Source organism: Suillus plorans, assembly GCF_016647745.1.
Source record: "Suillus plorans strain S12 chromosome Unknown HD556scaffold_5, whole genome shotgun sequence".
Lineage (NCBI taxonomy): Eukaryota > Fungi > Basidiomycota > Agaricomycetes > Boletales > Suillaceae > Suillus > Suillus plorans.
The window spans coordinates 182,636-209,843 of record NW_024537389.1 but is presented as its reverse complement, the minus strand read 5'-3'; the positions used below and the strand labels follow the sequence as shown (position 1 = coordinate 209,843).

The window sequence follows — 27,208 nt, the reverse complement described above, 5'->3', positions numbered from 1 at the left end:
CTGAGGTTCGATCGCGCTATCAATGGAATACGGATAAACCTCGGAGCATGGATAGTCGAACTGCTATCTCGTGGACTTTTCTAGCGGTCCGCTAACTCAACCTTGGCTCCACTGCTCCACTGCTGCAGTACTTAAGGTTATACTAATGAAGATCATGCAGCGCTGCACATCTCCTTCGCTATGTCTTATCTGAAAGTTTCTGGAACAAAGGTCGTCGATGGGGGTGGCAAAGAGGTCGTCCTCAGGGGGGCAGGTCTCGGAGGGTGGATGAAGTGGGTTGTTATGCTTTCTGAACACATTCACGGATCTTGATATTTCTCCCTCTGATAGCATGGAGAACTTCATTTCTGGGTACCCAGGCTGCGAATTCCAGATCCGCGCTGCTCTTGCTGAGGTCGTAGGACCTATCAAATCAGATTTTTTTTTCGACAAGGTAGGTTGATCTTTATCTGCAGCGTTGTTCCCGCTTCTGATGGGCAAACCAAGTTTCTGGAGTACTTTTTCCAAGAGGAAGACGCCAAGTTTTTCAAGAGTCTTGGACTCAACTGCATTCGGTTACCCTTCAACTACAGGCACTTCGAAGGTACATACGTGCCTTGAGTTTTCGTAATTTGTCGGACTTACGGTGTCGATCAGATGACTTGAATCCCCGTGTCCTGAAAGAAGAGGGTTTCAAGCACCTTGACCGTGTGATTGACCTCTGTGCCCAACATGGCATTTATACCATCCTCGATCTGCACGCTGCTGCAGGCGGTCAAAACACCGACTGGCATTGTGATGCTGGCACGCACATCGCAAATTTCTGGTTACACAAAGACTTCCAAGACCGTACAATCTGGCTCTGGAAAGAACTTGCTAAGCACTATGCTAACAACAAGTGGATTGCCGGCTATAACCCACTTAACGAACCCACTGATTCCACGCATACCGCTGTAATAAAGTTTTACGACCAAGTTTACGACGCCATACGCTCGATTGACACAGAGCATGTCATTTTCTTCGACGGAAACACATTTGCAAGTGACTTCTCACATTTCGGTGATATGCACAAGAAGTGGCAGAATACCGCGTACTCGATCCATGGTATACTCTTGAATCACTGTTCCCACGATTTCATCTTACAGAGACGGCAGACTACAGTGTGTACGGTTTCCCTGCTAGTCCAGAGGACTATGTCAGCTCCGACGAACAACGGCAGAGAATGAAGAAAAGCTACGAGAGGAAGAGGGAATGGATGGACCAGCACGGGCTTTGTGTCTGGAACGGCGAATGGGGCCCAGTCTATGCTAGGAAGCAATATGATGGCCTTGCTACAGACGCCATCAATGAACGACGGTACAAGGTTCTCAAAGACCAGTTGGCAATCTACAATCAGGTACATCTGTACTGAATACCGTTTCTTACTCCTTACTGACACAATACCAGGATCGTTTGAGCTGGTCGATCTGGTTATACAAGGATATCGGATTCCAGGGCATGGTCTACGTTTCGCAAGAAACATCGTACATGGCCCTACTGAAGGACTTCCTGGCGAAGAAACATCGTCTTGCTGTGGACGCTTGGGGTGCTGATACCACTCAAGTCCAGCACATATATCAACCTCTTATCGATCATATCACAAAAGAGATACCGCAGGAGAACCAGAACCTATATCCGTTTCCAGTCTGGAAACTCTCTCATCGTGTTGGTCGCCTGTCCCGCAGTATACTGGTAACCGAGTATCTTGTCAAGGAATGGGCAGAACACTTCCGTGGAAAAAGCGAGGATGAGCTCGATGAAATTGCGAAGAGCTTCAAGTTTGAGAACTGTCTCCGCCGTGATGGACTAAACAAGATCTTGATGGACAATGCAGCAATAGTTGAATTTTAATTGTAGAAACAAAAGCCCTCGCTTGGTTTGTATTTTATCGTTTATCGTTCCTAACACTGCGAGTATGAGGCTAGCTAGCTCATGTGATGAAGCAATATTAAAGCCAAGCCGTGCGTCAACCAATCCAGTCCCAATATGTGTGAGCCCTACGTTTATGATTAGAAGTTCGCCACCGCGACAATCCTGGCAACCGACGACGGGTCGACTGGTGTCCATGTCAACTCGGTACGAGCATTGCATTCGACATGGTAAACGATATAATTATAAGTGGCATCCTGATAATCGAATTGCACGTCGAAGCAATCAAAAATGAAAGATTCACGAGTTTAACAGCAAGAGAGATTATCATACCCGCAGCGCGTCTCGAGTAGGAAGTCCTACAATACGAGCTACAACAATGCTATAATTCAGTAGGAGACAGCCCTGACGAAACTGAGAACGAACGAAAAAAAACAGTCTAGATAAGTTAAACCATTCTAAATAATGATAACCCGAGGACGATGTAATAGATCGATACATAAGGACAGATACTAACTCACAAGATGCGAGATAGGAGTACCTATGCAGATCATTGGGTCCATACAGTCAATGCTCAACGACATCTACTCGGTTCTCCAGCCACTGCTCAACAATGCTCTGTAAGCCACCTTGGTCGCGTAGGAAGTCAAGCACGCTATGACCGATGATGTTGCTACACTGTTCTGCTCGCCCAAAACCTGATAGGCAGCTCTTTCTATATTCATCTTCGGAGACATTGATGATAGAGGAGATCGACGGAATGGATGGTGACTCAATTGTGACTCTGGAGTAACTCCGTAGGAGCACAGGCAATGCGATGAGAGTTGGCAGATCAGCAGTGATCCTCTCGATCTCCTCTAGAATTGCTTCATGGGATTTGCCAACCTTGAACAGAGGATTGCCTATGTTTTCAAGCAATGTAGCCAGAGCCGTCAAGTCAGAAAGCGCCTCATCGACAGCCTCGCGAGCTACGCGTGTCGCATCACACTCTGCAGACGGACGTGGAAGAAGAGCCATGAGCTCATAGAGCGCACGTGCGTCAGCAGCTGCTGACGGAGTAACCGAGATGTCGGGAGGAGACGATGGCCGTGAAGGCAGTTTAAGAGCAAACCGTGTAGGGGGAGGAGTTGCCGATGTATTACCAGAAATGGCACGCTGCCTCTTGGTTAAAGGTGTGAGCTGTGGCGAACTCAGTGGTGACGTTGGCGGTGAAGGCTTCACTCGGGGTCGATTAGCGAAAGCAACGAGCGCTCTCCAAATCATCGAGATCAAGAAAGTCGCCAAGGTCGTCTGGGAGGGAAGGGTTGTCGTGTACTGCGTCAATGCACGAGCGTACACAGGCATGAGTGCCTGTAATGATACGATTGATGGGTGGAGAGCTTTGGCACCTGTCTTAGGCACGCTAACAGCAACAGGATTCTCCAGAGACTCCAGGAGAGGTATCAGTTCAGACTGGATGCCCGTAATGAGCGGGTTCACAACACGCCCAATGAGGGAAACGAGGCCTTCACGAATCGCCTTCAACCCGTCTCCTCTCGCATCATTTTCAAAGCCCAAACTCATTTCATCGAAGCTTTCGAGAAGCTCTCCTGCAAAGCCAGCTGCTGCAAGTGCATGAAGCTGAGTTGCATTGGGATTGGGAGCCTGCACAGTGGGAACAAGCGTAGAAAGGAATGCTGGCGAGGAAAGGAGTGGAAGAAGGAGTGCCGAGAGGTTACTGAGTAGAACAGACAATGGCCTGTGAAGTGAACGAAGGATAGCCTTGTGCAAATGTGGATTGTTTTGACATGCCTTGAGCTCACTGGTTATAGCAGTTTGATCAAAAATGGTCCCAAGAATGAAAAGAAAATACACACGAGGCAATTAGAAGTCCGAGAACTCGCCCACGACCAGCAGGAATTGGACGTCTGCCTCCAACCAACTCGCCAACAGCCACTGGACCAGTGGGCTGCATCATTGCCTTTGAAACCGCCTCACTGAGCTTGAGACTGAGGGCCTGTAGGTAAGACCCGTCTTGTACAAGCAGAGTTGGAGGGGGGGAGTAGATAGACGTCGAAGATGACGATCGTTTGAAGCCACTGAAAGAGAGCTTGGTGAGAGGTCGGGGTGTCCTCTCCAGGATCATGGCGGGTTCGGGACGGGACGGGGAATTTGGTGATGTGGGACGACTATTGGGGCGGAAGAGGTTTGGATGCTTGAATGAGATCATTGTCCGTAGTATAACGGTAGGGTGTTTAAATAATAAGTATCGTGAAGTGTTCTCTCGTGTTTGACCTTCGTTCTATGTGCAGAGATTGTTGCGGTTCCAGAGCAGGCGTCTGTTGCGAGGATTACAATAAACTTATCCCATCAGCTAATAGGAATGAGGAAGAGAGAGACAAGTCAAAAATTTCGACTAGCTCTAAGTTTAAGGAGGACGGTCTGTGTCAACAAGGGAAACTGCAAGAGGTCCGAGGAGGATGATGGTGTGAGTCAGGCGTGGAGTGCTGCGAGTTATGGACATTAGACAGTCAGCAAACAATATGCCAGAACGTGGAAGACGTACTTCGAGGGTGAATAAAAAATCATAGATTGGTACGAAAAGCGATCCCAAGTGATTCTTGGTCTATGGCTGGAGGGAAGACTTGCTAGTCAATTTTTTCGAGTTATAATCAAACCACAGTTTTCCCACGGCTAGAGGCTGACCGGACGACCTTATCGAAATATCGGCATATCTATAGACCATTTGCCGACTCGCACGATGTCAAGTTTTCCGAGCATCACGAATCTTGTTCCGGCTTTGTTCCGGGTGAGCTCAACAGACGCGCCTAAAATGGCTCATCACTTGATGATGATCCTTGTATTCACGACCTCAGAAATTTATTTCTCACCGTAACATCTCAACAAAGATAGCTGATGAGCCAATAGCAATCTCCTGCATGACAAACAGCAGGGCATCTTATATATCCTCCAAGAGTCTCTTGATAGTGGTTCGTAGCTCAGGATCATCGCACCGGAGGCGCCACAGGCAGCTTTCTTCTTCACTTTCCCGGAGGCGAAGGGCGGCACCTTGTTTCGGCTCCACAGTAACCAAGACTTTTAGCTCCCCTGCCAGACGGGCCGGAACAAATATAGATATCAGCATGGTTCTATCTTGCAGACCGGTTTGGGGGTAGTAGACATACCTTCAAATGGTGGCTGATCAACCGCGATGACTCTCATGGAGTGCTGTAAACTCTGTAGAAGTCTTACTACGTTGTCCATCGGCGACTCGCACCAGCCTCGGAGATTGTAGTTTTCCATGGCATCCCAGACGTCTTCGAAGCCTGGCTCAGGAGTCGGAAATGTAACGGGCACTTCGCTGCAGGCGGTATCGAGTGATATGAGATCAACACGAGATGTCTGATGGTACGATCACACATTCAAGTTAGCCGCTATGACGAATACGTTCAAATTGCTCTGGAGACGTACTAAGTCTTCATTCGGTGATGCGTTCGAATTTCGAACGTGGTCAAGCTGATTATAGTCAGACGTAAGGTTATGCATGTACTCAGGAAATTCTCACCTCGGGCAGCTCTTGCAATGGACCCTGCGCGGCAGCAATAGTCAACTCTCCTGGGGTGATGGTCCTTGCAAGTTCGGATGGCATCCCACGTTCACTAGCACGTGAGGAACTTCGGGTCCTGCCAGTGCTTCCCGGACTTGAGAAGGTGCTTCTGCTCGGGCTTAATGGATGCCTTAGACTAGGCACAGCCTGGGGAGTGTCATATGCTTCGTAACGTAACTGTCTGGGAGATAAGCTAGCTCGTGGAGGCGAGCCCAGCGAAAGTCCGAAAATTGTTGATGAAGGCTTTAAATTAACAGGCGGTACAGGCGGTGAGGCGGCGGCATTTGATCCATAAGTTGTTAGAGCAACCAAAAAGTCTGGAAGCTAATCTGGGTTGGTTCTCAATAGAGGGAAGGGAATGACCGCTGCCTTACTGAAGATGAGGATGCTTGAGCGATGATACTGGTAAGCACATCCCTTTGACCACAGTATGTCAAGAACAGGCCACACCGCTGATGGGCATGTCATTTCGAACTTTCCAGACGGCGACGGGACTCACATTCCGAATACGTTTTCCGGAGAACTGAGATATCTCGGTAACAAGCTTCAAGATAGTGTGCGGGATCTGGTCACACTCTGCAGACATCCGAATCATAGATAGCAGACATGCATCTTGAACTGTGACTGCTACTTCCTGAGTTTTCATTCCACTGGTTCAAGATATATCTTGTACGCACCACCATATGAGACAAGTCTGCTAGCCATTCCCTGGAGTAGTGATAGGGGTGATGTTGCTATCTTTCCGCAGTATTCACAAGCCAAAGCAGAAATAACCACCATGAGAGTTGGTCCAATCCGAGCACCTGACTCCGTGACAGGAACTGCCAGTGCGGTAACGCACGATATACGAGATGTAATATCAACTGAGGCAGTCAGCGTAAAATCAGTAACGAAATGATTGCACATACATTCCCGGATGTGGGTAAGGATAATCTCAAGGCCTACTTCAAGGACAGACATGTCCTCCGTACGACCTTGAGTGTCACCTTCTGCAACGCCAAAGAGGTCCTTAAGGTATCTAGCATACTGTTCCCCATCATTCCCATACTGAAGCACGCCAACATCAAGCAGACGAGAAACATATTCGCCCTTGTCAGATAAAGTCAACCCTGCAGGCAAGTTATGTAGCAACTGCGTGTTATACGCCTTGACAAGGGAAGAATCGACCGCGTGTAGGACCCTCAGGGTCTGGGAGCGTTCTATATCAGTATCGCAGCCCCACTGGTCATAAGTTGTCGGCGCTCACTATCTTTCGAACAAGCCTGTCATGTGAATCAAGAAGTTTCATCACCTCTTGAACCTCCCACTCGTCTAAGACTGCTATTGTTCCTGGAAGGGTCCCTGCCCAAAGAGTGGGGCTCAGGCAATCTAAACACGAAACAAACAGGTACTGATCGTTAGGATCCTTTGACGTCAATAGGCGTCGAATGCAAGCCACTGGCGACAGAGACTGCTGCATTTGGCATTCTTGGATAACCTCTGCTGATACGGATGATAAGACAAGAAAAGCCTCCCGCAGTAGCACTATTAGGTAGATTCAGCCAAAGTCTTGCAACGCAACTACCCAAGTCACCTCGCACGGGGGGGCTGGATGTACGCTTGATAATGTCGAGAACAATACCAACATTTGGCATCGATAACCTGCTCATCCGTTAGATGTCAAATTGAAGTTGGGCGAGTTACACGTACTTAGCCTTCCGAAGGGCTCGAAGGACCAATAAAGTAAGAGATTGAGACTGACGACCGGGTCTTTGCCACACAATTGGCAGAAGAGCGTTGACTTCATCATTGATGGAATCAACTTGATTGAGCTAAATGTACAATGTCATTTCCATTTGCACCCCATCAAGATACACGCACTTTCATGGCTACTGCCATAGCGCAAGAGTCTATAGAAGGCAGTGTACGTTGAATGCGGAGAACAACTGCATCCTCTAGTGGTGTCAAGCGCGAAGGGTCATTGTGCAGCAGCGAGTGATATGCCAGATAAGCTCTACGACGAACTGATATCCTTATTGCAGAGTCAGTATGCACCAGCGATCACAAATGTCTTGAACTGACGATTTGTGCATGAACAAGGCCTGCAATTGCGATTGTACGGCGGGTATCACTTCGTCATTTGGCATTTGAATTAAGACGCTGAGAGCGAGGCAAACACGTGCTGTGGACAAGCTTTCTAGATCCTTTGAAAGAAGTCAGACTGATGTTTGAATAATCACGAATGCACTGACCTTGCGAATGGTATTGACTAACATGAGCTGCAACTCATGATTCGGTGGCATAACTTCAGTGCAAAAGATAAAGCCTATTTGTTTATTAACAAGGTAGATTCGAGATTCAAGAATAATAATCACCATACCGAGTTGCTTGTCACGCAATGTCTGCCCCATCTCGGCCAGATTGACAGCTTGTGGCAAAGCAAAGGCGAGCTCGCCAGGATTAACGTGTGTCAAATTCATGGAACAGTAAAGAAGTATGATCAGCTTCTCCCTGCATTCTTTCTGTACGTCACGTCTACTCAAATGTATGTCAAAGATGCCGCTGCTTACGCACGAGAGATATGCCTCCAACAGCGAAGTGACGTCTAATGCCATCAATTTCGCTCAGGTGGATCTGGTCTGCTGCTTGCGGGGACTGCGCAGACTCCACTTTGCGCACAAAAGAGTAGTGAGCGCGGCTTAGAGCACCAGAGTTGATGAATGTCACGTCCATCTGAGAATAGAGTAAGATGGGCGCGGAGGTTAAGCGTGTCGGTGGGCGCTTATGTGACAGTCGCGACATAGGGATGAGCACGTGAACTGAGGTAAACAAAAATCAACATGGCCTCCTCTTCGCCACAATCATCAGCAGCGACTGCACATTCATTCAATAAGATCCTCAATCAGTCCAGGTCGTCAAAATCAAAACGTTCTGGTGATATAGATGAAGGAACAAAGAAATTGCGGCGGATGATCCTGGTCGAGGGCATACCTTCAGAGATTGTATGTTTCCAAGATTCTCGAATTTGAGCTATGCGAAATGATCTCATTAATAGGACCCTACCCTCCGGCCTCGGATATGGAAAATTCTACTGCGCGTAGATGACGTTTCAGCGTGCATATTTCTAGAATACGTTGCTCGTGGCCCTTGTGAGGTTCGAGAGAAAATAAGGAATGATACATTCAGGTACGTCACAGGCGCCTGATACTAATTGTTGTGCCAATACTTCTCGTAGGACTCTAGCTACAGATCGAGGTTTTAAGGAACGAGTACGAGAAGATATGCTCGTCCGTCTGTTGGATGCTTTTGTGTGGCGCAGTCATGGTGAGAACTATTGCTTCAACGTGAGACAAAAGAGTAACCGGCCCTTGTAGACAGGCAAGAAACTCAGCAACTCGGCTTTACATACGTCCAGGGGATGAACGTACTGGCTGCGCCGTTTCTGTACACCATGCCTTCAGAACTGGAAGCTTTCTTCTGCTTCGCCAGGTTCATCGAGGAGTGCTGCCCACTATATGTTCAACCCACGCTAGAAGGAGTACACCGTGGTCTCAAGGTAACGTTTTTGTGGTTTCTTTGGCGTTTTGCTAAATTTTCTATAGCTACTTGACAGATGTTTGAAGATAGTGGACCCCGAACTGTTTGCGTATTTGCGAATGAAGAACCTTTCGGCTGAGATTTATGCGTTTCCGTGTATGTGCCTCATCCATAAGCATTCGATTCGTTAATGATCATTGCTTTATAGCTGTTCTGACACTCTGCGCATGCACGCCACCTCTTGACCAAGTGCTCCAACTATGGGATTTCCTCCTTGCATTTGGCGTACATCTCAATGTCCTATGTGTTATTGCCCAGCTGCTTCTCATGCGAGATGAAGTAATGGTATCATCAAGGTTTATCAATAGTTTTGTAGTTGCGCACTCCATGCTTATCTTGATTCTAGTCCCATGCGCTTACTGCGAACATTCCCACCCCTCGAGGCAGTTCCAGTCATAGGCATTGCAGTAACCCTCGTTCGCGACCTCCCTGTAGATCTATATGACGAACTTGTTCGGCACCCGTACGAAATCACTCCGATGTAGCCTACACCTTTCTGCAGACCGCCGCGTTCACAGGTTCCTCCATCCATACTAATCTTGTAGCATAACATTTTTATGACATCTGTGTTGTATGTAAGTTTCCTGTATGCCATGCTACTTATTTGTATAAAGTTCTGAACACCTGTATATCACAAACCCGTTATTCATCGCCTCCACGTTTGAACAATTCCGGATTTCCTTGTGTCCTACATTGCTTATCACCACTGCTGCTCCCTCGTCGGGTTGTCGAAAGCGGTATCAAATTCTCTGTCGACTATCTGCTATATGAGCGCGGATGTATATTTCATCATGGTCTATCTAGGGGAAAGGAGGTAGATCAAAATCATCATACCTTTAAGTCATGTATCTACCACTATCACGTCTTCCCCAAGGCTGTTTTTCATGGGTTCTGTATTGCTGATGTGCCTCGATTTCTTAGTCTACACATTCTCCTGAGTTTGGCTCTAGCTTGACGAGATGCAAGGAATGGTGGAAGCACAGCCTCAGCTTTTTGATAAGCACTACTCAGATTACGGTAAGTATTGCATAGTAGCCTTCTGCCAATCGCGATGATCCTCAAGAGGCTCTTCAGGTACCCTCAGCTTGAAGGTGCAGGAAAAACCCAAGGACACTGCCCTCAAAAGGAGGTAAAGACCGTTGCTATAAGGTTATCATTATGGTTCCGTTGCGTAGTCGACTTGTAGCTAGTTTGCATCTTCAATCCTCAATAACCTCCCAACCCTCCTCGACAATAATTGGAGTGGTCTGATGTTTTCCGTCTGCCCGTGTTGTTATTTCTGCCACGTCTGCCCCATACTTTGCCGCCATCGTGCCTATGATCCTGATCCGCTTGATGCCACCGTCAGGGTGAATTGATACTTTGACATGTGTGTACTGCTCGCATGGGCTGCTCAACCGAAAGAAATGCATGCAGTGGGGGCCCAATTTAACGGGCGATAAAATCATCTTCCAGTCATCACTATTTGCATCTGGCGCGATGTCTTGACTGTTTATGCCCCGAATATCACAACTCTCTGGAAAGTTGCCTTTGAAATGAATGGTATCGATGACTGCCGTTGACAAGTATCCTGGAGCACCCCTGAAAAACTGATTAATGACGCTTAACAGTCTACAAGCGAGTACAACATACAGTTTGATAGTGACCCAGTCCTGGTGATCCTTCGTATAGCTTCTTTTGGTTTCCCATCCATCTCCCATATCTTTCCCTGTGGTCTATGAGAAAGCTGCAATTTGTTCAAAATTCTGATGTCAACTGACCTCGGCCCGGAAGAAGAAGATTCGAGCTTGACCCAAAATGGTCGTTGGATGTAGCGACGACCTTACCGCCCGTGAAGATATGAGCAAGGTCAAAGGGTTCTACAGGATTTGCAGGAAATACAGGCGTGATATGTCCATAAACGCGAAAGCGGGCCTGCAAAGCGGGAAGCATTTACATAAAGCAAATAAGCACACGCACACTTACGATCCCTCCATCTGGATAAATTCTAAGTCTGACATATGTAGCCTGTCCTGTCGCAGGTATCTTGTAAAGATGTCGGCGTGATGGTCCTAGGGGTACTTTAGGAAGGATGCCTTCCCACTGGGGTGTCAATCAGCTTTGTCACTGTCCTGATGATGCCACGAGCATCACGCGTACCGTTGTTTCTTCGTTTGGAAATTCGTGTGCAGCGTCAACAGAAGCCTCTGGTGCTTCATTACCTGTGCAGTAATACTGTCAAATTCTGGTCCTATATCGAGTGATAACCCGGGCACACCACTAAAGTGAGTTGTATCAATGTCAAAACCAGTGATTATCCCTGTCGTTCCCAGTTTGATAGTACACCTATGCAGAATGTCTTCTTGCAAGATACGTTGGTTGCAAAGAAGTACCCACCAGTCATACGTTGGGTTGTGTCGCCGCGTTTCCCATCCGCTATAAAGCTCCCCGTTCGGTCCATACTGCTTAGCGAGGTTTAAGGGCGGCTGTAAACTTCTGTATCGAATCAAGGCGTCGAGTAACGGAGTCCAGTTCTAACCTCGACTAGGAGCAGTTGATATGCCTCAGCAAAGAATTCATCAGAAACATTCACAACCTGTCCTCCTATGGATACACTCGATAATTCTGTCGAAAGCCAGCTCAGTTGAAGAAGGAAATATCGTTTTTGACAACTGACCTGTTGTGGACCCAAACTCTTTGGAGAAATCCTCCAGTGGAACCACCTCGTACGCCAACATTGTCATGATAAGGATAAGCCCGCAAAGCCGGCCATGAGATATGATTATAATTAGAAAACAACCGCCACTGCATGTAGAAATGTAGGGTTGTTGAATATTGTAACTTGGAGGGACAAATTCAATGCAGCAGTGACGTAGAACAGCTACACCATACAAATTTCTGACTGCTGTTCCAAGGGTTTAGTGTTCAGCATCTTTTCGAAAGTCGCCTTGACTGAAACGAAGTTGCGATGTATGCGTGAGATGATAAATTCCAAAATCTTCGTCTCCTTCTCCTTCTCCCTCTTCATCTCCCTCTTCATCTTCTCCCTCATTTTCTTCCATTAGTTGAGTGCAATCAATATACCCCCCGCAGCACTCCTCAGAACCAAGGCTTGGCGATGGGCTTGTTGCTCTGGCTTGCGAACTGGCTGACGAGGACGCAGGAGTTTGATCCATCCGTCGTCCATCGATAGGAGACAGTATCCGATTTGGAGGTGACGAGTGAGCTTGGAATTCTTGAAGAGCAAGAACATGCGAGGGCAGAATTTTTATTGGCTGTGGGGATGCTCGACGAGGGGAAGATGACTCGGAATGGCGAAGGTTGCTAGGACCTGCGGGTGGTTGTGAATATGAGGATATTGATGGTTGCCGATGATGGAAGGAATTGACATCGAGAGGGACCGGCACACGAGGTGCAGTGATCTGTTGGAAGCGTGCGATTGATGCAGAGGCGTTTAGTAGGTCGCGCAGTAGGTCGGATGATACTTGTACCTAGATGAAGAATCTACAATGGGTTCACTGTTTCGTCGAAGAACTGGAGTGTAACATACAACTTCCTGTGGCGAGCCAAAGGGTATGGCAGCTCGAGCTAGTTCTAGCTCTCGTCGTAATCGCACATTCTCATCTTCGGCTTTTAGACATCGTTGTTCGAGTTCGGTAAGATATCGGGCTTTGCGCGCGCGGTAATCGCGTTGCTGTGTAAGCTGTCGTGTAGGGGCAGCGGTCAAATCTCTCTTGCGTCCTCTGACCATGTTTACTGTATGGTATGTGATGAATACGTTGAAGGGCAGGAATGTCCCAAGGATGACAGTCGTGGTGTGAACTAGACTCGTAACCAGTCTGACATATACACGCTGAGTTTGCGTTGGGTGTTCTTGAGTAGACCATTACTTACCAATTTTGCGCCCCTTCGAGTCAGCCTAGCGTTCAAATTAAGTTGGCTCCGAGGTTCAGTCGCGTTTTATGGACTGAGCTGGCAGCTGGGGCCTTGCAGCATGGTGAGCTGTTCGGCCACAAACTTCTCCTACGCTACTATCGTGGGAGTCGGGAATATGCCAATCTTGTGGTGTTGCAGACTGGCACAATTAGCAACCGACTACGGTATTTTGGCACATCACGATGATTGACTACAAGGCCTCGAACTTGGGGAATGTTGTTTCTGGAATGAGTACTGGCTCGACGGTATTCCATGTCAATATGACAAGCGGCGTTGCATTGGTGTGTATCCCTACATGTCTTTCACCTTCAGTCCTCGATCGCCCTTCATTCAGCACTGCGTTCGCCTGTTCAAGCATTTCGATCTGCATATTTCTTGGCAGAGTTTATAATACTTGCCATGTCGCTTTTATCATCTATGATTTTATTCGCGGAAGCTCCTGGCGCACCATCTCTTCTACTACTCGTACCAATGTTTGTTTTGCTCTTTCTCCCTCTTATTGGAAGAGGCACGCATTCACCGGCTGAAAATTGGGATGAACTAGCTTTGCCAAATGGAAGAAGTCGAGCAGACACTCCACTGACGCACTCACCTCAATCCCTCAGATCCTTACCTGCTGACTACCCGTGTTCATGATGTTGGTGACAATTCTGTGTATACTCGCTGTTGATTTTCCAGTGTTTCCCCGTATTCTAGCAAAATGTGAGACATGTGGTGTTTCTCTGGTGCGTCCAGAACATACCATGTTCTTCGACTTTCATACAATTTGGTTCATAGATGGATATCGGCGTCGGCTCCTTTGTGTTCTCTCAAGGCGTGGTGTCTGCGATTCCAACCATTAAAGACATATCCTACCTCCAGGCTCCGATCCTTCCTAAACTGAAGTCCGTCTCCCGTAAGATGATACCCATCATTGTGTTAGGTATTCTTCGTGTCGTGCTCGTGAAAGACACTGAATATCCTGTAGGGTCTTTCCATAAGTTTCGTGTCACACCCACCGCTTAACAGCTACAACCAGGAACATGTGACAGAGTACGGTGTACACCGGAACTTCTTCCTCGCGCTTGCGCTTTTGCCTATCATCGAGGTCTTGTTGCATCCCATGATCTTGCGTATCCTGTTGCTCTGCTGGGTCTTTGGATTGGAGTTCGTAAGTAATAGTCCGGTTGTCGTAAGAAACTTGATCCGGATACCTGTTTAATAGCGCATCAACTCGCACTGTCATCTGGACGAATGAAGGACTTTTTACTCAACGCTTCACGGAGCAACATTATTTTTGCGAACAGAGGGCTTGCTCTCCTTATTGGATATAACTCACTACTCGTGTAGGATGTGTACCTTTTAACCCTCTCTACAAGGCTATGTTTCGATCCACATACTCGGTCTGTCCTCAGGAACTGCCATACTTCCTCCCTCCCCTTCGGTTTCCCGGAAGCAGCAGCAGCAATTACTCGACGGGCCATTTTCTCACCAACCTAGCAGACTCGATCCTTCAGCACCCAGAATGCAAAGATCATCACTGAGTTACTGTTGTATTCAGTTGTTTGTTGGACGCTTCTGGCTTTCGTAAGGCTTGGATTTGAAGTTTCGAGAAGGATGGTTTGTCCTGTTTGTTTGGCTTTGCGTACACGATTTCATGTTAAAAGTCTCATGCGCTGAGATGATTCCTAGGCAAATATCTCATATGTCCTTTGGGTTGCAGCTTACAACACCTCTTTCATCCTTGGCTACATATTACTCGACATGGTCGTTTTTTTCCCACCAGAACGTTAAAGATACGAGATCCAACTGATCCTTCAGGCGAATGGCTCCTCATCGAGGAAAAGGGGCCGAAAAGCAGCGCGCCCGCGCTGTTGGAGGCTATCAATAGAAATGGATTAATGTTATTCTTGCTGGTTCGTCTTGCTAATGTCACCTGCATTTGACGTCCCGACATCTATAGAGTGAAATGTGGCCACCGGTTTGATCAATCCCAATATCCGAACTATATTCGTGGGTAACATGAAGGCGATGTGTTCATTGTGCGCATACTCTATGGGCATGTGCGTATTTGCATGGCTTTGTAGAAGGAAACAGTTATGGAAGATGTGAGAATAACATACACTCCCGAAGCGTTTACACAGTCGAGCCTCCACCAGTTGGTGCTATGTCAAGACGTTTGTATTTTCCGTTTGTTTCAGTCTTCAGCCCATTAGATTTCAAGCTTACTGTGGTCAGTCGGAGTGCGATCAAGGTACAGTGGTATGTGCTCCTGGAAATATGAATTCTGTCACGCAAGATGATGCATACACCACGTCATGTCCATATACATAAAACAGTTCGCTACATGAGATATGTAGATTTCAAATTTGGGCTCCGCTTGATCAAAGGTGTCAGAAGGAACGTTTGCCCACTGTTCAAACACGTCAAAAACGTCCAAGCAGATTACGATGTGTTCTCCCAAATTCACTCCTTAGACAGAGTGAAGTTGCTCCTTGCGAACAACTTGCGAGAAAATCTCCAAAGCTGCTTGGGGTTGGAAGGCAGCCTACCAATGACATAACAGACATCAGCAGATATCATCACCCTCAAGAGAGTTGACTGACCACTTCGTGTCCAGCACCATACACTCGTCTAAAACGTAAAACGATGAGGTATATCTCTCGTCAACAAGCTGAGATGAAAAATGACTTACGCAAAAGAGAAGTTGTCGACGTTCTGCACAGCCGCAACAGGCTTGCCGTCGATCGTCATATTGGTGAATGGGGTATTGTGGAGCGTCTCATTGCCATACCAATCCATCGCTAGAACTGACGCGTGGCCCTATTAGCGAGAACAATTCAGCGAAGTTGGCAGCAAAATATGGGACGGCCTACCCCAAGCCAGTTGCAACTAGAGTCAATGAGAGGCGTCAGGATCATATGAAAGATCATTACAACACGAAAACGGACACCATATCAGCATCTCCAGCCTGTTCATCCCTGATAAATTAGCAGACAACGAAGCAGTCACTAAGCACGCACCCAAATCAAAATTTTCATCCTAGAGTTGACCAGAGCCGATAGCTTGGGTAACCATGTTCTAGCGCCCTTTCAGAGGAGGTTAGATTTAGCACTCGACCAAAGAATTCAGACAACCACATACGTCGCCGGTATTTACAAACTTCTCATAGGGTGCGTCTGAGCATTCCTCGTATTTGACCTGAGCACCGATCTTCTTCATGACATCCTCTTTTTGTAGATAATGGACATAGTATTCAGGAGGAAATAAACCAGATGAATTTTGACGGATATCATAGCCGTCGTAATCGCCCGCAGCAGGGGTGAAGACATTGTCGTCCTGGAAGGGTTTGGTGACGTCCATACATGTAGTATTGATATGTTACTCACACAGTAATTATCGGCGCCCCGGCAAATCTTGTTTGAGTTTGTGGAAGTTCCAGCAGCGTAGCAAGCATTCTCCTGCGCTACGCAACCATCAGGACCGTATAGGGAATCCGAAATGTTCTTGAGTACGTCATCTGGTTGGAGCTGTCCATAGCCAGGGGCATAAGTCGCAAAGTCTAGGTATGCGATGTCCTGAATGAGTGGGTCATACCAGCCACTGATAAATTCTCATTCAACAGGGTGTCAGTAAGTCAAGAAAACGACTTGCTTGTTAATCATCAGGGCGCTGACAACAATCGGAACAGCATCAATCTCCCCGCTAGCGATTAAGGCGTTTTGCTCATCGAAGTAAGTCACAAAGCTGGGTCCATAGTGACCACCATAGCTCTCTGTGGTAAAGATGAACCTGAGCTCAGCATAAGTAATCGTCCGTGATAGCTGAGTTAAGCGACTGACTCTCGACTGGCATACTTTGAAAATAGCTGGCTTTCAAACAAAACCTGAAATGCAGTCCATACAAAGGGCGCAGCGGCTTCCGTGCTGTTTACCGTATCAGTACCGTAAGAAAACCCTGTTCCGATTGGCTGGTCGATGTAGATCACTGGATGAGGAAGTCGGCTCTGGCAACGAAATCAGAGAATTACGTGCTACATACTGTTGCTAAGATTGTTCCAGCTGTAGGAATTTGGAATCCATATTGGATTAGTGTATAAAATCGACCATGATTTCGACATACCTGTAGGGGTTAAGAGTGGTGGAATTACCGTCGGCATTCACCAAGCATGGCCCGTTCTCTGTGAAAAATTAGAAGCAAACCAAAGGGCAATTAAACCAAACGACCTTGAAATAGTCCGATCATAGAAGAACATCCAGGGCCACCATTCAACCTGCGAAAGCAGTTCAGAGGTACAACTCGACTCAAGTACTTGCGCGACCCAGCTTCCGGGTCGGACCTACCATAGAGTGAATGGGGCTGTTTCCGGTGAGTTTCTAGACTCGAAGAACCAGAACCACTGTATCTTAAGTCAGCTTACATCTGGAACATAGGGAACGAAGATATACCATGGACATGTTTGTTCCAACGTTAATGTAACCAGAGATTTGGGTAACATTTGGAGTTGTTTCACAGATTCCTGAGTTCTTGACGTAACGAATGCCAGTTGCATTGTGAGCCTTGGATTGAATCTCGACGTGCTCTGCTTCCGTAGTAGTATGATTGTCCTCGACAACAGAGACGACAAGACTTATGGATACGCCGCGGCTAGCTGCTAGTAATAGTGTAACGCCAACTCGAACGAGTGTTCTCATAAACATGCTAGTGCACGCCGGTAGGGAGATCTAAGTAAAGTCACATCAGCGACGGTCAATTAACTCCAGGTACTTATAGACTACCAGACACACTCTCATGGCGAGATATTATCAAATGATTGGAGGCACTGAGTGCCCACATGATGGCGGCGATAAACACGAGATATGGGAACGTGCTGATGGGTCGGACTTTGGCGCTTCAGCATGATGATGCCATCGTTTTTGACTGCTCGGTTCCACAGCTGGCGAAACGTGTGCTAGAAATGGGGACTTGGACGCACACGATCTTAGCACCTGCCGCATGTGCCACTACTCTGGGCTGCTTATAATCCTGTAAGCTGGGCAGAACCATGGGGGTTGACTAAGTACGAGGCAGGTGGCACGAGCACGTGGTAAGAACGAGTTTGAAGGGCAACAAACGCCTTCTTTCTTCCTTTCCCTCAGTTGAGTCTTTCAATTACATACAGTTTGCAAAAGTATTACATAATGGCGCTGGCCAAAATCTTCAGCTTGTGACGGCTCTATGATGCCTGCTCAAGGGACTCCAGATAGTGTGCGGTCCGTGACCTTTGCTGTCACAACGTCTGTAGGATCACTCACCGGCTCATTGGACAAGTATGCTAATGGAGCCACAATTCTTCATGGCGAGCTTTATGGCATGATTGTGTCCGCCTTACTAGCGCGTTCAGGAAACATTGAGGATAGTACAATTCACTCTGATCATCTTAACGCCATCCGCGTAATTAATTCCAGTCTTCTCGCGCCCCTCCTACCTCACGCATGGTCTGCCCTTCCTGCACGGTCGTTATATCGGTGGCTACACTCCATCATATCATCGTCTCCCAAACCTCCAGCTCTCATTCATGTCAAAGCACACACCGACTCATCATCCTTGCCAGCACGAGCAAACACATTAGTAGATGCTATTGCCCATGACTCTCACTCTCAGGTCATTCGACCCTATCCCGTGCCGTATGCTACATTTGAACTGGACAGTTTTGTTCTATACTCCCCTTCTTTGAAGTTTATTGAATGTCCTTTGCCGTTATTGCTTACTCACATACTCTCCAGTCACACTGCAGCTGATCCGACCTTTGTACCTGGTCGTACCCTCACACTGCCTCTTTACGACTTGCATGCGCCACCAGACCATCCTTACGTGCGGACGCCATACGCATACTCCGCGCTGGTACAGCTCTATGCGAGATCACGCCAATTGGACTCTGCTAGTGTACGATTTGCCCGTATGGGAAACGTATCACCGTGGTGCCAATTTGGGTGTGAGTGTCTGGAAACGCCGCATCATCTATTTGCCAAGTGTCGTCGTTTCGCGGAAACGCGCATCAAGTCGTCGCAGGAAGTGGTAGATACAACTTCCATGCTTCTTTGTGAAGCAAAAACCACTATTCGAACAACGGATGTTTATCTACACTCCGCACGGCGCTTGTTCGTTGACGACGCTTCGGTGTGGCCTTTGCGCGAGACTCGCTATTACTTAGGAACTGTGCCTGCGATTGAACCACCAGATCAAATAACCTCTGTGTTGGCGACAAAAATAGCGCACGTATGGCATGTGGCCAGCATTCGTTTGGCAGGGCAAATATGGGAGCGTACTACAAATCCAACGGTCGGCAAGGCTGAACGTGTGTTTGATTTGCCTAGACATTTGCGGCATTTGCAGTCACATTCATATTGACTATTTATTTCGAAGAGCTGACGAGGCACTTCTATATGTAGTACCTGAGTTACATCAGTAGCGTAGTCAGCCAATTAAAGATCGTTCATCGTTCACGTGTGTCTGACAAAAAAGGAGGGCATCTAGGAATTCGAATTTCCGGGTCCGTCCGGCCGAGTCCGGCTGGATCTGTCCGGCTCACAAATCACTATAATTTGTATGCAAAAGAGCAACAAAAAAGTATGACACTAATATATACATTACACGAACATCCGCAGTGCACAGATTTGGCCCGAACCATTCCAGAGATACCTTCGTGAGTCATGAGTACAAATATGTAATGGTTTAGAATCTGTAAGAGCTAGTTTGGTAACCCAAGGTAAAGTAAATTTGCCAACTTCAAGGATGATGTAAGGCCGGCACAGTAGGTGCCGATAGCTGAGTTTCAACCTTATGATATCAATATCAGTAGGACTTGTTATCCATCGCGCTCATTGCTTTAGGGATAGATATCGATAGATTATGGATACCATTGACCCCTTGCTCCAACAACTCGCTCAAGCCCAGGCTGTTCAGCCGCCAGCTGCAGGCCGTCGGCAAAATCATATGCGAATCCTACGTCACATTGCACTACTTGTCAGTGTCCTTCTGACTGCTATGCACTCATTGCTTCAGGACTCTGTACCTGAGGCATACCACACATCAGCCCTCTCAGGTGAAGAATGGGTCATGGAACTCATCGTTGGTCACCCGGATCATATGCGATGCGAACTTGGCATGCATGCAGATGTCTTTCACGCGCTCATAGCCGAACTTCGTGTTTTGGGTTATGCTAGCTCACGCCACGTTTCGCTCGAAGAGCAACTTGCCATCTTTTTATATACGTGTGTTACAGGGCTAACAATCCGTCATGTCGGGGAGCATTTTCAATGGTCAAACAACACCATCTCAAAGTAAGTTTGTTTTTAATGTTATTTATGATGAGCTCACAAATAATTCCAGGTATTTCCGGAAGATCTTGTTTATCTTTGCGTCCCCCCATTCTACACAACCTACGTACATTCTCCCAATGACACCGATGACGTCTCCAGCAACATCCATAACAACCCGAAATTCTGGCCTTACTTCAAGGACGCTATCGGTGCGATTGACGGCAGCCACATCCATGCTCGCCCCTCATCATCTGACCGCCCCTCGTATCGTAATCGCAAAGGTTTTGTTTCTCAAAACTGTCTATTCGCCTGCACCTTCAACCTCAAGTTCTCATACGCTCTCACTGGCTGGGAGGGATCCACCACAAACGCATGCCTCTATGACGAGGCTCGTTCAGGCAGTTTGTATGTCCCTCCCGGCAAATATTTCTTAGCAGATGCGGGATTCCCTTTGTGTGATGAGCTCTTAGTCCCCTACCGCAGTGTCTGTTATCATTTGGCTGAATGGGGACGCGCTAATCTTAGGTATGTTTTATTTATTTTATGTTTTTTAATAACTATTCTATGTTTGCAGACCAACAACCAAAGAAGAGCTCTTCAATCTGCGACACTCATCTGCTCGAAATGTGATTGAGCGGATCTTTGGCGTGTTAAAACACCGTTTTCATATTCTTTTGCTCTCACCTGAATATCCTATGACCATCCAGGCACGTATACCTGCCGCGCTATGCGCGATTCACAATTTCATATTGACTCACAACCCTGACGACAACGTGCTCCCGGACGACGACGATGAACACTTTGATTACAACAACCCGGAGCACCAAGGGATCCCCGATGACGAGGAGGTGTTTGACGGAGCGGGAGGCATGAAGGAAGTGCGCAATCGTATTGCGCGCTGCATGTGGGAAGATTATCAGACCGTTTTGCAGCAGCAGGGCCTGCTAGATGACTCCTTTGAAGATTCTGACAATGATATGTAGCACTGTAGCATGACTCTCATGTATCCGCTGCCATCAAAGCACAAGATGTTTGCATTACCATGCTTCAACTACTGCATTATCATCATATGTTGTGTCAATAGCGCATTTTACATGAGTATACTAACTACCAGGCGCAGGAAGTTGAAGTCCCAACCACTGGGCTGTGGAAAGAATAAAAGCACAGCACATCTCCTTGTCAGCGGTCTGTGTGTATATGTCAGTAGCTGCAGGGTCCATGGAAAAAACCTGTTGTATTATAAGCTGCTCTGCGAACGGCAACTCTGCATCCTCAACCTGCAACATCTGCATGGCCTCGAGCACTGGTCCATTACCCGATCCTCGGGATAGACCATGTGCTCAGCAATTACATCTGTCAAGCGATTGACAGAGCTCTGGAATCCCATCACGGCTACAGCTGTGGTGGCCTTCGATATCTTGGTGTCCAACGTGTTAGCGTTCTTTGTGGAACCGCCCTGAGTCTGTGCATGGCCTCCTGATCCACGGCCTGATGCGTGGCCTGATGCGCGGCCTGATACTGTCTTCGCTCTTTTGATAGAGCTCAACTCGGAGGGAGGCGGCATTTGCATTTGAGAAACTGAGGTAGATGCAGATGAGGCGGTCAGCTCCATGTCAGTGTGAGAACGTTTGCCAGGAGGAGGCATGAAGGACGGAGAAGCAGGAGGAGGCATGAAGGATGGAGAAGCAGGTGTAGAAGTGAGGGCAGCTGCTGCAGGGGCGGTGCTAGGACCAGCAACACCAGCACTAGATGTGGCAATAATGGGACCAATCATGGTATTGTGTTCACCTGCGGGTACGCTAGGACTGGAGCTTGAGCTTAAGGGAGGGGGGAGAGCTATATTGGGTTGGTACCCTGTGCGCCCTTGGGCGCCACTGCCTTGTGGTATTATGCCGTCCATTTACTCGTAGTGTCTCCATCCCGATGCACGAAAAGGGCGCATGACTGAATTTCCCTATTATCAAACAGTGAGACGCATGAAATAGCATTAGCGAACTTGACGTACCTTCTTGGAAACATATTCATTCCATACTGAGGTTGAAGCCTCGCCCTCGACATTTGCCCCTCTAATATTGTCCCAGTGGACACCAGACTGCTGGCGATACTTCTGAATAGCGTTGAAAGTCTGCTTTAACTACACGATCTCTTATCAAGTCTATAAATAAATGATATATTGATATGACTTACTGACACCCATTTTGTCTTACACATTGCCCCACTCTTCGCTGGACCATGCTCCAGGTACTCAGCAATAGCCTCTGCAGTGCCATTGTATGTCACATCTTTGAAGTTGCCAGCATCACCGATCTTGTCCCGATTGTTGGATAGGTAGAGGAGAAACTGATCAACCTCTGTGTCAGTCCAAACAGCCCTCTCTGTAGTAGTATGAGATGACTCCTGAGCCATGGAGAGGATGTGGACTTGAGCTGATAACACTATCGATATGACACTAGCCCAGATGTTGTTCCGATTTGTTAAGACCATGCACAAAGGGTAGGACTGATTCCGAGGGGCTTGGCTTCAGCTCGTGCGCTGCGCCCCTTACCCGAGTATGTGCCCTTAATTTCAGAATGATGTCCGAAGGATGTCCGAAGCGCGGGAAAGTTCGGAAGGACTTTCCGGACGAGTGCGGGAAAGTTCCGGAGGAACTTCTGGAAATTACAATGAGGTTTCGTCCTGATACAGATACGTGTAATGGCTACTTAGGACAAGTCCTAACTAGAAGCAAACAGAGGAAAGGCTGCAAGGACAAAGTCCGAAGCAGAATAGGTCCGGAGGACCGCGGGAAAGTTTCGGACGAACGTCCGGAAACTTCGGAGGATCGGATGAGCGGATAAGCGGAGCTCTGGCCTAGGGAATTTCTCCCTAGGCCTGAGATGGATATTGACTAAGTCGATAGACTAGAACTGATATGAGGACTTAGAGTGAGATCTAGTGCGAGGACTAATATGATATTCAGACTGAGGAACTACAGGACATATACAAGAGTTTATATACTAAGGAAATAACGGAAAGATCAGTAAGCAAGCGTCCGAGGCTATGTATGAAGCATAAGCAAAGTTATCAAGCGCGAGTCGGAAATGAAGCATAGGTTAACGCATCAGTAAGCATACCAGTAGTAAGTATAACCGAGATACCGAGGACAAGGAATACCGAATAGAGGAATAGGCTGTGTTAACGTTATATGCACAGGAAATGAATTAGGAAGCTTATCGTATATCGGATCGGATCGGATCGGACCAGACCGGATGTCCGGACAAGAAGCGTGGATATACGGGATATGATATTAGGGCAATAGGACAAAGGATGAATGATGCAGGCTAGCTGCGGAGGTATGGAGGTCCGATGTACGGAGGTAAAGGGATCTGGACATGGATGCGCGGATGTGGATGTGCAGAGGTGCAGGGATCTGGATGGGTAGAGGACTGGAGACATGGATAGGGCGTCCGAAGGTCCGGATGAGGCGTGGGAACATTATTGGATGTAGGTCCGGAATACGGGATATGACACAATTGCATAGATCTTGAGTCGTATGCTGGGGTGTATGATAGCTAGACATGGGATCAAAGGAAGTTCAAGCTCCGATGTCGGTCTCCAAACCGGAAGCTACTGTGCCGACCTTACATCATCCTTGAAGTTGGCAAATTTACTTTACCTTGGGTTACCGAACTAGCTCTAACAAATCTGCAAGGTTCACAGTTGAGTCCATTGCAATTGGCAGGCAAGCACAGAAATGTAGCACCTTTGATGGAGGATGAGAAAGCCGGTTATTGGTAGTAGGTGAGCACAAAAGTGTAGCAGAAGAAAGTCGGCCAGCCCAGTGCACGAGGAGGACAGGTAAATGCCCAAACCATATCTACAACTGCACAAAGCTGTAACCATCAGGCAAGGTGAGGCTGGGAGATTGCTAAATTAATGTGTTTGAGACAGTAATGAGTCGTAAAAATGAGCTCATTGTGTGATGCGACGTTAAGAACTGACAAGTTGTGCACAGACGGATCTGGACAGACCCGCATGCAGCCGGACGGAGACTGCCGGAAATTTGGATTCCCAGACTTTCTGCAAAAAAGGAAGTCAATGAAAGTCGCCGAGCCTCAGCTGAGGTCGCGTCTTAGAGCCAGTTCGGATACTCCCTGTAGCCAACATTTGATTGTAAATGTTGACACCAATTCATCGGCATGTGAACCCGAGATATTGGAGCTTGAACCTTGCCTCCCTCATACTTGTACATATTATCGATGGATTATACTACTCATCTATCCCTAGAGCGGCGGCAGAGGCTTTTCGCTGGTGCTCTCGCAATTACAGCCACCTGTGCCCAATACACCACACTCCTTATGGCCCAACCAGAAGTCCATCAAGCTAGGGTTCCACATGCTCAGTGGAACGATGGCGAGATCACCGCCCTTATCAATTACTTATATGATCACCGCTCAGATGCTGAAGGAGGAGGGAATTTCAAGACTAAGGTTCTTGCAGATGCTGCAGACCACATCAACAGTGATGAAGATCTGGCAGCCACTCGGATGGGTCCACCAAAGACAGCAAAGTCAGTGCGCAACAAATGGACATTGGTATGTCACATATGACATCCGTTTTTACCCGATCATAAGCTGATGACCGATCCTTAGCTCAAAAGCACTTACCATGCTATCGAGAAGTATTGCAACCAGACAGGAGTCCATTGGGGCAATGAGAATGGAGGTGGGATTGCAGGACCAGCAGCAACAGCTGTGTGGGAATCATACATCCAGGTATTTGCGCCCTCATAATTCTAATGTATACACGAGCTCATATATTACTAGAAAAATCCTTTGATTTGGCCATTCCGCACCAAGGGATGGGAGCATTATGTAAAAATGCAAGCCATTATTCCATTGGGTGGCGCCAGGGGCCGGCATGCTTTTTGCCCAGGTGGTGTTGCTACTCCCATCACCAATCCTGACACTGAGCCTGGAGGGACATCCGATGCGGCTGTCCCAGCTGGTGCTGTAGCTGGCCCATCAGGCAGCACCACCACTGATCCTCATCCTACCGCTACCGCTATCACCTCTGGCTCTGGCTCTACCTCCACCACCACCACCACCACCACCACCACCACCACCTCTACTGCGGCTACCTCTGCTGCTGCTACCTCTGCTGCTGCTGCCTCTAGCGCTGCTACCTCTAATGCTGGAAAACGCCCACATACTGAAGCTGACATGGAGACCATGTCGTTTGGGTCTAGTCATATCTCCATGCAGCCTCCCTCTACCACCTTGGTAGTATCCGGCCCCCCATCCAAGAAGGCGCGGACACCAGCACAGTCTCAGAACAGCCATCACACGAAGATCAGCAGCATTGCAAGGGCTGCAAAGATTACACCGGCTGCTGCTGTGGTGGGGATGCAAGGCAGCATCAACCAGATGACTGATTCCTTCGAAGCGTTCATGAGAGGAGCAGTTGATGATGACAATGTCACCCGCGCCGTCAGACTCTTAGAGGGTGAAGATGCTGATATCCCGCCGGAGCAGCAGGCTTTGCTGGTCAGTGTCCTTGGTGCGAAGGGCAATGATCATTTTCTTAAGTTTTACGTTACCATGAAGAATAGCGTCAGGAGATGTGCGTTTGTAGAGAAGATGATCGGTCAGCGAGTTGGTGAAGAGGCGCATGATGCTGATGCTGATCTTGATCTTGATGAATGAACTCAACAATCGTTTACTGCACTTTTCCAAATCGTTTACCGCATTTTTCAATACCATGTATCACCGTTGTATACTTGTACTATCAAAATTGTTGATTCAATGTTTTATTTACTTGTAAACTAAGTTCAGAACATGGCCTTGTCATACAGGCCCCATCTCCTCATCATCATCAGCGCTACCCTCAAGCTCATCCTCCTCATCATCTACAGGATCAAGTCCTTCTAAGCCACATTCCAATACGACACATTGATATTGAGCCCACATCGCCTCAGCGATGCGATCACGCATTTCGGTGCCTCAACGAAAGTCACCCTCGTTGTCTTCTTCGATAGCAACAGCCTCCTCGTCAGCAGCTACGTCAAGGTCAGGGTCCTCCTCCAAAACTCTGTCTCCATCTCCATCGTCGACAGGGGGAGTACCCTTGCTAGGGTCATGCACACGAATGTAGTTGTGGATTGCGCAAAGAGCGGCTGGTATTTGGGCCTGGACCTCCATAGCGTAGCCAGGCGAAAGAAGAAGTATGCGGAAGCGTTGTTTGAGGACACCGAAGATGCGCTCGATGACATTCCGTGCTGATGCGTGTCGCAAATTGAATAGTTCTTCCTTGGTTTCTGGCCTGTAAAACTTAGAACAATGTTTGCAAAATAATTGAGAGCTTACCTTATGTTTGCGCGACCCCATTCAGCAAGGTGATAATGCACGTTTCGGTAAGGCACGAGTAGCCCAGGGCGCAGAGGATACCCCGCATCTGCAAGGAAATATTTCCCTGGGGGAGTCTTAAAGTCATGAGTGCAGGCATCCTCATAGACACGTGCATCTGTTGCTGAGCCTTCCCATCCTGTGAGCATGTACGTGAAGCTAAGATCGAAATCGCACGCAAAGAGACAGTTTTGCGAGACAAACCCCTTCCGATTACGATAAACAGGACGTTCAACAGCCTTGGGCGTGACGTGGATGTGGCTCCCATCAAGTGCCCCAATAGCGTCCTTGAAAAACGGCCACCATTTCGGATTCTTGCGGATTTTGGGGGGAATTGAATTGTCCGGAAAACATATGTATTTTGAATAGAATGGGTCGGTTGTGAAGATGACAAGCATCTTGCGGAAATAACTATGTACTATTAGATATTACCTCCCCCCCAAAAAAAAAACACTCACTGTGAAATCGTTTCATTTGAGCGTTGGAACCTCTCTGCAAGATGCCTGATTGACAGGCCGGTGTAGAAACAACAATACCGAGAGGAACAAATGATGCTCCAGACTGTATCTGTAAATGTTGTA

The 27,208-nt window shown here is 47.7% G+C and overlaps 10 protein-coding genes across 10 annotated transcripts; 5 read left to right on the top strand and 5 right to left on the bottom strand.

Moving 5' to 3' along the window:
* Window positions 1-180: 180 nt before the first annotated feature.
* Window positions 181-1,869, top strand: HD556DRAFT_1303979 (glycoside hydrolase; the record flags this gene model as incomplete). Its single annotated transcript, XM_041299637.1, has 6 exons — window positions 181-272; window positions 331-433; window positions 487-583; window positions 637-1,083; window positions 1,125-1,375; window positions 1,426-1,869. 6 exons carry the CDS (start codon window positions 181-183, stop codon window positions 1,867-1,869), a joined length of 1,434 nt encoding a protein of 477 aa, XP_041165581.1.
* A 412-nt stretch (window positions 1,870-2,281) lies between these two features.
* Window positions 2,282-4,369, bottom strand: HD556DRAFT_705890 (uncharacterized protein). The gene is made up of 2 exons (XM_041311360.1): window positions 3,744-4,369; window positions 2,282-3,688 (listed from the first exon to the last, which is right to left on the bottom strand). Exons 1-2 carry the CDS (start codon window positions 4,094-4,096, stop codon window positions 2,455-2,457), a joined length of 1,587 nt encoding a protein of 528 aa, XP_041165580.1. The 5' UTR covers window positions 4,097-4,369; the 3' UTR covers window positions 2,282-2,454.
* A 456-nt stretch (window positions 4,370-4,825) lies between these two features.
* Window positions 4,826-8,254, bottom strand: HD556DRAFT_1437750 (armadillo-type protein; the record flags this gene model as incomplete). The annotated part of the gene is made up of 16 exons (XM_041305748.1): window positions 4,826-4,974; window positions 5,052-5,268; window positions 5,338-5,382; window positions 5,432-5,797; window positions 5,848-5,925; window positions 5,973-6,097; window positions 6,151-6,336; window positions 6,382-6,661; window positions 6,720-6,997; window positions 7,047-7,114; window positions 7,163-7,284; window positions 7,334-7,484; window positions 7,535-7,656; window positions 7,705-7,778; window positions 7,833-7,974; window positions 8,027-8,254. 16 exons carry the CDS (start codon window positions 8,252-8,254, stop codon window positions 4,826-4,828), a joined length of 2,631 nt encoding a protein of 876 aa, XP_041165579.1.
* A 38-nt stretch (window positions 8,255-8,292) lies between these two features.
* HD556DRAFT_1227927 (TBC-domain-containing protein) lies at window positions 8,293-9,534 on the top strand (the record flags this gene model as incomplete). Its single annotated transcript, XM_041297191.1, has 7 exons — window positions 8,293-8,454; window positions 8,508-8,638; window positions 8,688-8,776; window positions 8,827-9,008; window positions 9,055-9,145; window positions 9,198-9,345; window positions 9,396-9,534. The coding sequence occupies 7 exons, from the start codon at window positions 8,293-8,295 to the stop codon at window positions 9,532-9,534; spliced, it is 942 nt and encodes a 313-aa protein (XP_041165578.1).
* A 714-nt stretch (window positions 9,535-10,248) lies between these two features.
* On the bottom strand, window positions 10,249-11,772 carry HD556DRAFT_1437748 (allantoicase; the record flags this gene model as incomplete). Its single annotated transcript, XM_041305747.1, has 8 exons — window positions 10,249-10,630; window positions 10,682-10,757; window positions 10,810-10,963; window positions 11,015-11,131; window positions 11,189-11,250; window positions 11,307-11,514; window positions 11,568-11,653; window positions 11,706-11,772. 8 exons carry the CDS (start codon window positions 11,770-11,772, stop codon window positions 10,249-10,251), a joined length of 1,152 nt encoding a protein of 383 aa, XP_041165577.1.
* On the bottom strand, window positions 11,466-12,990 carry HD556DRAFT_705328 (uncharacterized protein). Its single transcript, XM_041311359.1, has 4 exons — window positions 12,923-12,990; window positions 12,579-12,867; window positions 11,706-12,519; window positions 11,466-11,653 (listed from the first exon to the last, which is right to left on the bottom strand). Exons 2-3 carry the CDS (start codon window positions 12,777-12,779, stop codon window positions 11,947-11,949), a joined length of 774 nt encoding a protein of 257 aa, XP_041165576.1. The 5' UTR covers window positions 12,780-12,867; window positions 12,923-12,990; the 3' UTR covers window positions 11,466-11,653; window positions 11,706-11,946.
* Window positions 12,991-13,146: 156 nt separating this feature from the next.
* On the top strand, window positions 13,147-15,212 carry HD556DRAFT_1331612 (GWT1-domain-containing protein; the record flags this gene model as incomplete). The annotated part of the gene is made up of 12 exons (XM_041301772.1): window positions 13,147-13,245; window positions 13,277-13,592; window positions 13,643-13,689; window positions 13,742-13,927; window positions 13,983-14,076; window positions 14,251-14,289; window positions 14,323-14,387; window positions 14,468-14,563; window positions 14,636-14,713; window positions 14,740-14,859; window positions 14,972-15,056; window positions 15,182-15,212. The coding sequence occupies 11 exons, from the start codon at window positions 13,147-13,149 to the stop codon at window positions 15,053-15,055; spliced, it is 1,224 nt and encodes a 407-aa protein (XP_041165575.1). The 3' UTR covers window position 15,056; window positions 15,182-15,212.
* Window positions 15,213-15,416: 204 nt separating this feature from the next.
* On the bottom strand, window positions 15,417-18,076 carry HD556DRAFT_1331605 (Alpha/Beta hydrolase protein; the record flags this gene model as incomplete). The annotated part of the gene is made up of 15 exons (XM_041301771.1): window positions 17,722-18,076; window positions 17,392-17,667; window positions 17,287-17,342; window positions 17,170-17,216; window positions 17,066-17,123; window positions 16,985-17,004; window positions 16,786-16,930; window positions 16,598-16,735; window positions 16,333-16,546; window positions 16,088-16,282; window positions 15,967-16,032; window positions 15,897-15,914; window positions 15,639-15,766; window positions 15,550-15,577; window positions 15,417-15,491 (listed from the first exon to the last, which is right to left on the bottom strand). Exons 1-15 carry the CDS (start codon window positions 17,734-17,736, stop codon window positions 15,417-15,419), a joined length of 1,479 nt encoding a protein of 492 aa, XP_041165574.1. The 5' UTR covers window positions 17,737-18,076.
* A 357-nt stretch (window positions 18,077-18,433) lies between these two features.
* On the top strand, window positions 18,434-19,114 carry HD556DRAFT_1189020 (uncharacterized protein; the record flags this gene model as incomplete). Its single annotated transcript, XM_041296126.1, has 1 exon — window positions 18,434-19,114. A coding segment is annotated over one exon (681 nt), but the record flags the coding sequence as incomplete, so codon positions are not given.
* Window positions 19,115-24,482: 5,368 nt separating this feature from the next.
* HD556DRAFT_1303970 (uncharacterized protein) lies at window positions 24,483-25,885 on the top strand (the record flags this gene model as incomplete). The annotated part of the gene is made up of 4 exons (XM_041299636.1): window positions 24,483-24,818; window positions 24,876-24,998; window positions 25,050-25,769; window positions 25,835-25,885. 4 exons carry the CDS (start codon window positions 24,483-24,485, stop codon window positions 25,883-25,885), a joined length of 1,230 nt encoding a protein of 409 aa, XP_041165572.1.
* Between the last annotated feature and the right edge of the window lie 1,323 nt (window positions 25,886-27,208).